Source organism: Chiloscyllium punctatum, chromosome 15 (assembly GCF_047496795.1).
Source record: "Chiloscyllium punctatum isolate Juve2018m chromosome 15, sChiPun1.3, whole genome shotgun sequence".
Taxonomy (NCBI): Eukaryota; Metazoa; Chordata; class Chondrichthyes; order Orectolobiformes; family Hemiscylliidae; genus Chiloscyllium; species Chiloscyllium punctatum.
This window is the reverse complement of record NC_092753.1, coordinates 22,905,663-22,918,965: the sequence shown is the minus strand read 5'-3', so window position 1 is coordinate 22,918,965 and position 13,303 is coordinate 22,905,663. Positions and strand designations below refer to the sequence as shown.

General features: G+C 50.2%; 1 protein-coding gene across 1 annotated transcript in view; it reads left to right on the top strand.

The window, feature by feature from the left end:
* Positions 1-608: 608 nt before the first annotated feature.
* LOC140485960 (large ribosomal subunit protein uL18m-like) overlaps positions 609-13,303 on the top strand; it is an 86,731-nt gene continuing 74,036 nt past the window's right edge. Inside the window, exon 1 of the mRNA XM_072584402.1 lies at positions 609-910. Within this exon, the coding sequence (XP_072440503.1) occupies positions 747-910 (164 nt within the window). The 5' untranslated portion in view covers positions 609-746. The remainder of the gene's footprint in view (positions 911-13,303) is intronic.

The window sequence follows — 13,303 nt, the reverse complement described above, 5'->3', positions numbered from 1 at the left end:
CAGAGACTCTGAGTGATTTTATATGCGTAAAGACTGTGAGTGTGTGCATGTAAGTGTTAATGCTTGTGAGAGGGTGTGTTTGCGTGTGTGCATTCTAAGTAGAGTGTGTGCATGAGTATGACGGAGAATAAGCCTGTGAGAGAGTGTGTACATGGGTGTGAGTGTGGGTGGTGTATGTGTGTGTATGATAGGGTCCATGTGAGTATGTAACAGTGTGTGGGTATTGTGTAGTGCGGTCCCCTGTAGTGTGGCATGAACCCAAAATCCTGGAGAGGCGTCGGAGGCCAGGCGAGGTGTCCTCGAAGGATGTCCGGGGGGCGTGGCTTGGTTGCCCGGGGGCGTGGCTTGGAAACTGGGTGAGGCGTTCGGGGTCGGGGCTTCGTTGCCAGGGCGGGTAATAAGTGGGCGGGACTTGGTGTCCATGGGCGGAGGGCGAGGCTTCAGGGGACAGATCTGAGAATCTGGGAGTGAAGTCGAGGGGCGGGGCTACGTGTCCCGTAGTGACGTCAGGGGCGGGGCTACGTGTCCCGTAGTGACGTCAGGGGGCGGGGTTCTCAGCGCAATGGAGGTGGTGGTGGTCGCTCTCGGGTTGCAGCTGGAGCGAGCGGCGGTGGCGGCTCCCGCTCGAGCAGGTACGGGGTGGGCAGAGTCATGCCCCTGTCACCCGGCCATTGTCAGCAGTGATGACCCATGTGCCCCTGCATTAACCCCGTCTCTCTCTCTCTGGGCCTGAAGGTTGGCGGTTGATGTCGGCCTCGGCTGAATCCTCGATCGCTCCGGACACGCGAGAGAACGAGACGGTCTCGCCGCGATTTGTGAACCGCAACCCCCGGAACCTGGAGCGTCTGGCGCTGGCGAGGAAGGACAACGGCTGGCAGAGCACCTGGCTGAGGGGCAGCTACTGGCACCGGTGAGCAGCGGACACCACATGGGACAGAACAGTACAGGCCCTTCGGCCCACCATGTTGTGCTGAGCATTTATCTAACATCAACCACATCTACACACCCTGCAAATTACTGCCGTCCATGTGCTTGTCCAGCAGTTGCTTAAATGTCCCTAATGTCACTGACTTTTCTACCCCCGCTGGCAGTGCATTCCACACACCCACCGCTCTCTGAATAAAGAACCTACCTCTCACATTGCCCCTATACCTTTCTGCAGTCACCTTAAAATTATGACCTTTTGTGACACCCATTTCTGCCCGGGGGTGGGGGGTGGGGAAGTCTCTGCCTATCTACTCTGGCTAAGCCTCTCATTAACTTGTACACCTCTATCAGAAAAATCCACTCCATCTTCCTTCGCTTTGTCCTTGAATGTATCTGTCCGCTTCCCCCTCTTCCAGCTTCTGCCCTCAGTTTGTCAACAGCATTCCGATACAAAGTTAAAAATCACACAACACCAGGTTTATTTTACCAAAAAAAACTGAGAGTAATGTTGTAATGAGTGAAATCCGGAAACATTTCATTTGAAATAAGATGGAAAACCAAGGAATTTTGCCATGACTCTCGGTTTTTTGAACCATGATCGACTTGACTCCTTTATCCTCCTGGGCGCATCTTCAACTTCAAAGTTGTGTCTGCACTCCAGAGGTCTGGCAATGTTCGAAGCCGGGTCAATGGCTTGGAAGGCAGCTATGCTCACCACTATACCACCGTCGATGGCAGTGCATTCCACCAGCAATAGTAGTTCTTGACTCTAAATTTCGTTGGTGTTTTGTTGGAAATTTTGCAGTGAAATATGAGAATTGAGAAATCATAAAAGATCGAGTTTTATTGAGTGGATCGGTCTCATGATGCTCCGCCTCACTTGTTAATACACACAAAGTAGCATTTCGGACTTCTCATCATCTGAAACCAATCAGTAACAAAAACAGTACGAAAATCCCAGGGCAACCCTGGACTGATCACACAATTAAAAACTTGTGAGGTTCTCAGAAAGGGTCACCGGTCCGAAACGTGAACTCTGATTTCTCTTCATACAGGTTTTCCACCGACTTCGGATTTGGTTTCTGATTTACAGCATCCGCAGTTCTTTCCGGTTTTAAAACTTGGGGAGGGTTTTTGGAAGACAAATGGGCAAAAAAAGAATCGGTTAGACTGAGGCCATGCTGCAGTGAGTCTGGAGTGGAGGGAGTTCCGGGTAACATTTCGGGAAGCAGAACCCTCTCGAGGAATATGTATTAATTTGAAGTTCGATCTCGTTGATAGAATTGCAGTTTTCTCTTTTACTTTGCTGAAGAGGGGGAGGTATCAGTCAGCAGTATGGGGTTTTCACGGGAGGGCATGATTTGGAGATACCATTGTTGAACTGGGGTATAGAAAGTTAAAAATCACACAACACCAGGTTATAGTCCAACAGGTTTAATTGGAAGCACTAGCTTTCGGAGCGCTGCTCCTTCATCAGGTGGTTGTCCGAAATCTAGAGCTTCCAATTAAATCTGTTGGACTATAACCTGGTGTTGTGTGATGTTTCACTTCACAGAAGGGGGTAGTCATGGGCAGCTGTTTCGTGAAGGTCGCTTCCACTGATGTGGGAAGGCAGGGCACGCAAAACCCTCCCTGCCCTAGATAGGTAATCTGAACCAAGATGGTCTTTCCAAGGTCAAGGGGTGCAGAGTGCTGAGGCCGCTGTCATAATTTAGTTCCCATGGGTCCCAAGTCCTTGGGATGCTGTGGCGCTCTGGTCCCAGCTCCAGGAAAGTATGCAGAACCTGCTACTGCTGCAGACGATGGGGGTCGATGTCACGCAGGACCTTAAGGAGTTGAAGGGCCAGCAAGCCTCGCTCATAGCCTTGGAGGCCACCAAGATAATCTTCCGGTCCAGGGTCCACTCCGTGGAGCAGGATGAGACGTGCTCACGTTTCTTCTTCCAGAAGGTGTACAAAGAGAGCTCTGTGATCAGCAGCCTGAACCATGAAGATGGCTCGATAACGTCATCTCAGGCTGACATCATGAGGATCAGTAAATCCTTCTATGCCAGTCTGTATGACGCGAAGCTGACCGACAGCTCGGCCTCCCAGTGGTTGCTCTCCTCTGTCACGGAGGTCTTAGATGACAGAACACACGAGAGGCTGGACCAGCCGCTGTCTCAGGACGAGCTGACTAAGGGCCTCAAGTCCTTCGAAAAGAATAAAACTCCCGGAAGTGACGGTTTACCGGTCGAGCTCTATTCCGCTCTGTGGCACTTGATTGGCCAGGACTTGCTGGAGGTGTATGGCAGTATGATTCGGGCAGGTACCATGAGTGAATCCATGAGGAAAAGCATCATCACCCTCATCTACAAGCGGAAGGGGGAGAGGGAGGAACTCAAAAATTGGAGACCAATCTCACAGTTGAATGCGGATTCCAAAATTCTGTCAAAGGTAATCGCCAACTGGGTCAGCTCTGCTCTGGGGTCAGTGATTCACCCTGACCAAACCTGTGCTGTACCGGGCAGGAAGATTGCTGAGAGTCTCGCACTCCTCAGGGATACGATAGCCTGTGTGCAGGACAGAGGGTTGGACACCTGCCTGATCAGCCTGTACCAGGAGAAAGCCTTTGACAGGATATCACACAGGTATATGAGAGATGTTCTCTCCAAAATGGGCTTTGGGGAGGGAATCTGCATTTGAATCAGACTGCTCTACACCAACATTGTCAGTGCAGTCTCAATCAATGGGTGGGAATCAGATAGCTTCCCAGTCAGATCTGGAGTCAGGCAGGGCTGACCTCTCTCTCCTGCCTTGTTTGTGTGCTGCATAGAGCCATTTGCTGAGTCCATCAGGAAGGATGCGAGCCTGAGAGGGGTGACTATTCCTGGCAGGGGGGCCCTGCAGGTTCAGGCCTCCCTGTTCATGGATGACGTCGCCATTTTCTGCTCGGATCCACTGTCCGTGCGCAGGTTCACGTGCATATGTGACCAGTTCGAACGGGACTTGGGGCCAAGGTAAACCGAGGCAAGAGCGAGGCCATGCTCTTCGGGAACTTGGCCAACCAATCCTCGATCCCCTTCACCGTCATGTCTGACCACCTGAGGTTGCTGGGTATTTGGTTCGGGAGGGGCTGGGGCATGAGCCAAGTCTTGGGAGGAGCGTATCAGCAAAGTGAGGCAGAAACTGGGCAGATGGAAGCTACGGTCGCTCTCCATCACGGGAAAAACCTGGTCATCAGGTGTGAGGCACTATCATTGCTATTATATGTGGCAGAGGTTTGGCCTATTCCCAGAACATGTGCCACTGCAGTCATCTTCCAGTTTATATGGAGGTCAAAGTTGGACCGGGTCCGAAGGGACTCGTTGTACAAAGATCTGGGCAATGGGGGAAAAAATACACCCAATGCCACCATCACCCTGATGGCCACCTTTGTGTGTGGCTGCATCAAGCTGTGTGTGGATCCCCGGTACGCAAACACCAAGTGTCACTGCGTCCTGAGGTTCTACCTATCCCCGGTGTTGCGAAGGATGGGCCTGGCCTCGCTGACACGGAACGCTCCGACTAGTTGGACCGTTTCGTATCACCTGTCCTTCGTGGAGAAGTTTGTGAAGAAAAACACCTTTGACCACAAGTAAATCAGGAAGTGGTCAGCACGTAGTGTCCTTGAGACCCTTCCGGAGAAGGAGAGGGCGGATCCTATCGAGAGGTTCCCTGAGCAGACTGTCATCGCCAGAACTTTCCAACAAGCACCAAGACATGGCTTGGCTGGTGGTGAGAAGGGCTCTGCCTGTGAGATCCTTTATGTACACCCAGACTCTCTGCTGCATCGCATGCTGACCTCGAAGCGGCTGCGGGGGGTGCGGGGTGGGGGACGAGACTGTCACACACCTCCTTCTGGAATGTGCCTACACAGAAGAAGTCTGGAGAGGAATGCAGTGGTGTTTGTCGAGGTTCGTCCCGAGCAGTGCCGTGACGCAGGACTCCGTGCTCTACTGCCTGTTCCCCGGGACTTACATCGAGATGAACATCAACTGTGCCTGGAGGATCATCAACTCGGTGAAGGACGCTCTCTGGGCGGTCCGAAACCAGTTGATCTTCCAGTTGAAGGAGTTGACCCTGACTGAGTGTTGCACACTGGCATGTTCCAAGGTCAAGGACTACGTGTTGAGGGACGCGCTGAAGGTTGGGGCAGCAGCCGCCAAGGCACGATGGGGAAAGACCACCGTGTAATATCTGCCTGCCTAAAGAAGAACAGGGGTCCCACACAGTCATTTGGGCTCTGCGTGCGCCTCAGCTAAAAATGTAATCGTACAGACATGTAAACAGGAATGATTGCTCTGTTTCGGAATGCAAGGAAATGGAATGTTTACATATATATGGCATGTCCAACTGTACAGACCGTCAAATTATTTTATGAATAAAGTATATTTTTAAAATAAAAAAAAGCGCTAGCGCCTGAACGATAAATGGGATTGTGTGGAACCGAGAAAGGGTCGTGGCAGAACAGTGTCGACAGGGTGTTGCTGGAAAAGCACAGCAGGGAAATCGATGTTTCGGGCTCCAGCATCTGCAGACCTCCCTGTCTCCGAGCAGAACAGTGTTATCCGCTCAGGTTTAAGCAGAACGTCCGCAGCTACTCCCGCGGGTCCAACGACACACAAAGCGCTATCCGGGAGGGCAAACGTAGGGGGTGGGGTCAGCAAGCACAGAGTAGGGTGATCCTGGTTCGTGAGGCGAAAAATAAAACGCAGAGCGGTGAAATTGACATAGGAAGTGAAATTAACACAGGAAGTGAAATTGACATGGTCAGAGCAACCCAGCGCAGGAAGGAGGTAGAGGGGCAAGGAGGGACGGTGGGCAAGATGGAAAGGACGGGGTCAAGGGAGGGCAGAGACGGCTGTGCAAGCGCATGAACAAGTGTTACCCTTCATGGTGTAGTGGGGGGATGAAGGTCGGGTCTGCAGGCAATGATAGTCTCCAGCTGAGAGTCATGAGAACCCGGAATCACTGTGTGTGGGGGGGGGGGGGGGGGGCTGTGTGTGGGTGTGGGTGCTTGTTTGTGTGTGTGTGTGTGTGTGTGTGCGTGAGAGCGTGTGTGCGCGTGTGCGTGTTTGTGTGCATGCTTGGGTGTGTGTGGCTGTGTGTGTGTGCGTGTGTGGGTGCATGCGCGTGTGTGTAGGTGCATGTGTGGGTGTGTGTCCTGTGTGTGTGTGAGTCTGCATGTGAGGGTGCATGCGTGAATGTGTTTCTGTGTGTGTGTGGCTGCATGTGTGTGTGGGTGAATGTGTGGGTGTGTGTGGCTGTGTGTGTGTGTCTGTGTGTGTGTGCATATGCGGGTCTGTGAGAGTGTGTGTAGGTGCATGTGTGTGGGTGTACTGGGGTATCGGTTTGTGAGAAGGTGCGTGAGTGGATGTGAATGTGGAAGTGTGAGAGTGAGTTTATGAGAGAGAGCTTGTGTTTGAGAGAGGGTATGCATGTGTGTGTGGGTCGGGAGGAGTGTGCTTTTGTGTGTGTGCGTGTGCTTGTGAGTGTCCGTGAAATAGTATACAGTGCAGTGTTGTCATGTGTCGTGTGACATGAACCAAAGTACCCAGTTAAAGTCATCCCCATGGGTACCGAACTTGACTATCAGCCTCTGCTTGGCCACTTTGCATTGCCGGCTGTCCCATAGTCTGCCTTGGAGGATTGTCACCTAGGGGTCCGAGACCGAAAGGCACAGAGCGCTGAAGTGCTCTCCAACCGGGAGGCTAGAACCAGTCTGACTCAAGATTGGGACACAGACAGACTTTAACCTCACACCTTTAATGCATTGTCTGAGCTGAGATGGCATCTCTTGTTAGACAACCTGAAGTTATCTCGACAACGTAACTTTAAAAAGGTTCTGAGGTTCTTATATTAAAGAACGGAAACTAGTAAACCCATTATAAAAGATGAAAGGCTTAACCTAAATGTGTTTAATATATCATTTCAGCTGCATGAAACTGTAATCCTTTTGCTATAAATACTGCGTCTTATGGTCCTTCTTATCATCAGGTTGATCTACATCGGATACATTCCATCCATTCTTTATCCTTCAAAGAAAATCAGTCACCTTCATCAGACACGACCTTCCCTTAACAAATCCATGATGACTATATCGGATGATGACGTGTAGGAGCCTGTGGTGGACTGGGGAGGACAAAGTTCAAAATCACACAATACCAGGTTATCGTCCAAGTAGCTTTTGGAGCACTCCTAAAACTAGTGCTTCCAAATAAAGCTGTTGGACTGTAATCTGGTGTTGTGTGATTTTTAACTTTATCCTGGATTAAACTTTCACTCACTGTGTGGTCATTTCTATCATCTCTCAGAGTTTTATCGAATCATTTTCTCATACTGGAAATATAAAAGCAGCTGGTGTCCACTCCTCCTATTTCTGACCTGCACCTAAAACAATAACATTACCGATTCGATATGAGAAATAACGTTGTTTGGAGATTTGTGAACTGTCCACTCACATTTCACTTGATATTAGGCTGTAGTTCACAAAAAACAAAATGAGAGTAATGTTGAAATGAGTGAAATCCGGAAACATTTCTTTCGAAATAAGATGGAAAACCAAGGAATTCTGCCATGACTCTACTTTCTTTGAACCGTGATCGACTTGTCTCCTTAATCCTCCTGGGGACATCCTCAACTTCAAAGTTGTGTCTGCATTCCAGAGGTCTGGCAGACTCAATGTGATGTGCAGACGGAGTTGTTTCATTTCCACTGAATCGATCGGCTCTTTTGGTTGTGGAGTGGTGTTAAAATGCCCTGCTTGCGATGGCCGGGAATTGAACCCGGGTCAACTCCCGGGAAGGCAGCTATGCTCACCACTACACCACCATCGCTACAGCCGGGAGCACTCTAGAAATCAGCTGATGTGCCATAATAGTTCTTGACTCTAAATTTCGTTGTTATTTTGTTGGAAATTTTACAGTGAAATATTAGAATTGAGAAGTCATAAAAAACGGAGTTTTACTGAGTGGATCGGTCTCCTGATGCCCCGCCTCACCTTTTAATACACACAAAGCAGCATTTCGGATTTCTCATCATCTGAAATCAATCAACAACAAAAATAGCACGAAAATCCCAGGAACGATCAAACAATTAAAACTTGTGAAGTTCTCAGAAAGGTTCACCGGACCGAAACGTGAACTCTGATTTCTCTTCAATACAGCTTTACCACCGACTTCGGGTTTGGTTTCTGATTTACAGCGTAGTCATAGTCATCGAGATGGAGATGTACAGCTCGGAAACAGACCCTTCGGTCCAACCTGCCCATGCCGACAAGATATCCCAACCCAATCTAGTCCCACCTGCCAGCACCCGGCCCATATCCTTCCTATTCATATACTCATCCAAATGCCTCGAAAATATTGCAATTGTACCAGCCTCCACCACTTCCTCTGGCAGCTCATTCCACACACGTACCACCCTCTGGATGAAAGCGTTGCCCCTTTGGTCGCTTTTATATCTTTCGCCTCTCACACTAAACCTCTGCCCTCTAGTTCTCGACTCCCCGACCCCAGTGAAAAGACTTTGTCTATTTATCCTATCCATGCCCCACATAATTCTGCAGTTCTTTCAGTTTCTAAAACTTCTCAAGAGTTTTCTTAGAAAACAAAAACGGCAAAAACAGAGGAACCATTAGACTGAGGCCACGCTGCAGTAATTGTGGAGAGGAGGGAATTCCGGGTAACAGTTCGGGAAGCAGAACCCTCTCGAGGAATATGTATTAATTTGATTTTCGATCCCGTTGATAGATTTGCAGTTTTCTCTTTTACTTTGTTGAAGAGGGGGAGGTGTCAGTCAGCAGTAAGGGCTTTTCACAGGAAGGCATGATTTGGAGATGCCAGTGTTGGACTGGGGTATAGAAAGTTAAAAATCACACAACACCAGCTCATAGTCCAACTGGTTTAATTGCATGCACTAGCTTTCAGAGCGCTGCTCCTTCATCAGCTGGTTGTCCGAAATCTAGAGCTTCCAATTAAATCTGTTGGACCATAACCTGGTGTTGTGTGATGTTTAACTTCACAGCAAGGGGTAGTCATGGGCAGCTGTTTAGTGAAGGTCGCTTCCACTGATTTGGGAAGGCAGTGCACGCAAAACCCTCCCTGCCCAAGATAGGTAACCTGAACCAAGATGGGCTTTCCAAGGTCAGGGGGTGCAGAGTGCTGAGGCCGCTGTCATAATTTAGTTCCCATGGGTCCCAAGTCCTTGGGATGCCGTGGCGCCTTAATGATGAATGGGATTGTGTGGAACCGAGACAGGGTCGTGGCAAAACAGTGTCGAGAGTGTGTTGCTGGAATCGCACAGCAGGGAAATCGATGTTTCGGGCTCCAGCATCTGCAGACCTCCCTGTCTGCGAGCAGAACAGTGTTATCCGCTCAGGTTTAAGCAGAACGTCCGCAGCTACTCCCGCGGGTCCAACGAAACACAAAGCGCTATCCTGAAGGGCAAACGTAGGGGGTGGGGTCAGCAAGCACAGAGTAGGGTGATCCCGGTTCGTGAGGGGAAAAAGAAAACCTAGTGCGGTGAAATTGATATAGGAAGAGAAATTGACATTGTCAGAGCAACCCAGCGCAGGAAGGAGGTAGAGGGGCATGGAGGGGCGGTGGGCAAGATGGAAAGGGCATGACCCAGTGTAAGGGCATGACCAAGTGTTAACCTTCATGGTGTGGTGGGGGGATGAAGTTCGGGTCTGCAGGCAATGATTGTGTCCAGCTTAGACTTATGAGAACCCGGAATCACTGTGTGTGTATGGGGTTGTGTGTGGGTGTGTGTGGCTGTGTGTGTGTGTCTGCGTGTTTGGGTGCATGTGCGTGTGTGTGTGGGGCTGCATGTGTGTGTGTGGGTGCGTGTGTGGGTGTGTGTCCTGTGTGTGTGTGTCTGCGTGTGTGGGTGCATTCGTGTGTGTGTTTCTGTGTGCGTGTGGCTGCATGTGTGTGTGTGATGTGTGTGTGGGTGCATGCGTGGGTGTGTGTGGCTCTGTGTGTGTCTGTGTGTGTCTGCATGTAAGGATATGCAGGTCTGTGAGAGTGTGTGTCGGTGCATGTGTGTGAGTGTACTGGGTATCAGTTTGTGAGAAGGTGCGTGAGTGGCTGTGAATGTGGAAGTGTTTGAGTGAGTTTATGAGAGAGAGCTTGTGTTTGAGAGAGGGTATGCATGTGTGTGTGGGTTGGTAGGAGTGTGCTTTTGTGTGTGTGCGTGTCCTTGTGAGTGTCCGTGAAATAGTATACAGTGCAGTGTTGTCACGTGTCGTGTGACATGGACCAAAGGGCCCAGTTAAAGTAATCCCCATGGGTACCGAACTTGACTAACAGCCTCTGCTTGGCCACTTTGCATTGTTGCCTGTCCCATATTCTGCCTTGGAGGATGGTCACTCAGGGGTCCGAGTCCGAAAGTCCCAGAGCGCTGAAGTCCTCTCCGACTGGGAGGCTGGAACCAGTCTGACTCACGATTGGGACACAGACAGACTTTAACCTCACATCTTTAATGCAATGTTCTGAGCTGAGATGGCATCTCTTGTTAGACAACCTGAAGTTATCTCGACAACGTAACTTTAAAAAGCTTCTGAGGTTCTCGTATTAAAGAACGGAAACTCGTAAACCCATTATAAAAGATGAAAGGCTTAAACTAAATGTGTTTAATATATCATTTCAGCTGCATTAAACTGTAATCCTTTTGCTATAAATACTGCGTCTTATGGTCCTTCTTATCATCAGGTTGATCTACATCGGATACACTCCATCCATTCTTTATCCTTCAAAGAAAATCAGTCACCTTCATCAGACACTACCTTCCCTTAACAAATTCATGATGACTATCTCGGATGATGACGTGGAGGAGCCTGTGGTGGACTGGGGAGGACAAAGTTCAAAATCACACAACATTAAGTTATAGTCCAACAGCCTTAATTGGAAGAAGCGTGCTTCCAATTAAACCTTTTGGACTATAACCTGGTGTTGTGTGATTTTTAACTTTGTACACCCCAGTCCAACACCGACATCTCCAACCATGTCTCACACAGAACACTGTCATTTTTGAAACAATGAGATCGGAAGCTGAGTGGCCCTGACTGAACTCTAACTGGGTGTCACTGAACAATAAAAGCAGGTGCTGCCTGATGGAAATATTGACTGGTGCTTTCCATCATTTTACTGATAATCATGAGTAGACTAATGGTGCAGTAATTGCCTGGGTTAGATTTGTCTTGCTTTTTGCGTTTGGGACATATATGCACAGTTTTCCACTTTGTTGGGTTAATACAATGCTGCAATAGGACTGGACGAGTTTAGCCTTTGGAGCTGCAAGTTCTGGAGCACAGCTCTTCACGACTATTAGGTTAGATTCACAACAGTGTGGAAAAAGGTCCTTCAGCCCAACAAATCCACACTGCCCCTCCCAAGGTCAAACCCACCCAAATCCATTCCCCGACCCTATATTTACCCCCGACTAACATACTGTGGGCAATGTAACATGGCCAATTCACCTGATTGGCGGGAAATTGAACCCAGGTTCCTGGTGCTGTGAGGTAGCAGTGCTAACCACTAAGCCATTACGCCACCACCCACCCATTGCTGTAATGTTGTCAGGGCTCATAGCCTGAGCATTATCCAATGCGTTCAACCATTTCTTGATATCACATTGAGTGAACTGAACTGCCAGAACACTTGTACATGTTATTCTGGGGATCACTAGATGAGCTGAAAATGTGTTGTTGGAAAAGCGCAGCAGGTCAGGCAGCATCCAAGGAGCTGGATGTTTCGGGCATGAGCCCTTCTTCAGGAATGAGGAGAGTGTGCCAAGCAGGCTAAGATAAAAGGTCGGGAGGAGGGACTTGGGGCAGGGGTGTTGGAAATGTGATAGGTGGAAGGAGGTTAAGGTGAGGGTGATAGGCCGGAGTGGGGGGTGGGGGCGGAGAGTTCAGGAAGAAGATTGCAGGTTAGGAAGGCGGTGCTGAGTTCGAGGGATTTGACTGAGTCAAGGTGGGGTAGGGGAAATGAGGAAACTGGAGAAATCTGAGTTCATCCCTTGTGGGTGGAGGGTTTCGAGGAGGAAAATGAGGCGCTCTTCCTCCAGCCGTCGTGTTGCTATGGTCTGCTGATGGAGGAGTCCAAGGACCTGCATGTCCTTGGTGGAGTGGGAGGGGAAGTTCAGCCAGTGTAGCCTCGGAAGATGAAATGTTCCACATATCCGATGAAGAGATCGGCATAGCTGGGGCCCATGCGGATGCCCATGGCTACTCCTTTGGTTTGGAGGAAGTGGGAGGATTGGAAAGAGAAGTTGCTCAGAGTGAGGACCAGTTCAGTCAGTCGAAGGAGGGTGTCAGTGGAAGGTTACTGGTTGGTTCGGCGGGAAAGGAAGAAGCGGAGGTCTTTGAGGCCTTCGTGATGGGGGATGGAGGTGTTTAGGGACTGGATGTCCATGGTGAAGATAAGGCGCTGGGGGCCAGGGAAGCGAAAATCATGGAGGAGGTGGAGGACATGGGTGGTGTCCCAAACGGAGGTGGGGAGTTCTTGGACTGAGGGGGACAGGACCATGTCAAGGTATGCAGAGATGAGTTCGGTGGGGCAGGAGCAGGCTGAGACAATGGGTCGGCCGGGGCATTCAGGTTTGTGGATTTTGGGCAGGAGGGAAAAACTGGCGGTGAAGTGTTGTGGGACGATGAGGTTGGAGGCGGTGGATGGGAGATCCCCTGAGGTGATGAGGTTATGGATGGTCTGGGAGATGATGGTTTGGTGGTGGGAGGTGGCATCATGTTCCAGGGGGCAATAGGAAGACGTGTCCGCGAGCTGGCATTTAGCCTCAGCAATGTAAAGATCAGTGCGCCAAACTACCACCGCTCCTCCCTTGTCTGCCGGTTTGATAGTGAGGTTGGGGTTGGAGTGGAGGGCTGCACGTTGCGAGGCTGAGAGGTTAGAGTGGGTAAGAGGGCCGGAGAAGTTGAGGCAGTTGATGTCGCGGCGGCACTTGGCTATGGAGAAATCGAGAACAGGTAAGAGGCGCTATGAAGAGATCGAGGTCGCGTAAGAGGCAGCCATGAAGAGATCGAGGGCGGGGTAAGAGGCAGCTATGACGAGATTGAGGGCGGGTAAGAGGCCTCTCCACCCCAACCCCCTCTCCGGCCTAGCGCCCTCACCTTGTGGGTGGTACGGTGGCACAGTGGTTAGCACTGTTGTCTCACAGCGCCAGAGACCCAGGTTCAATTCCTGCCTCAGGCGACTGACTATGTGGAGTTTGCACGTTCTCCCCGAATCTGCGTGGGTTTCCTCCGGATGCTCTGGTTTCCTCCCACAGTCCAAAGATGTGCCGGTCAGGTGAATTGGCCATGCTAAATTGCCCGTAGTGTTCGGTAACAGGGTAGA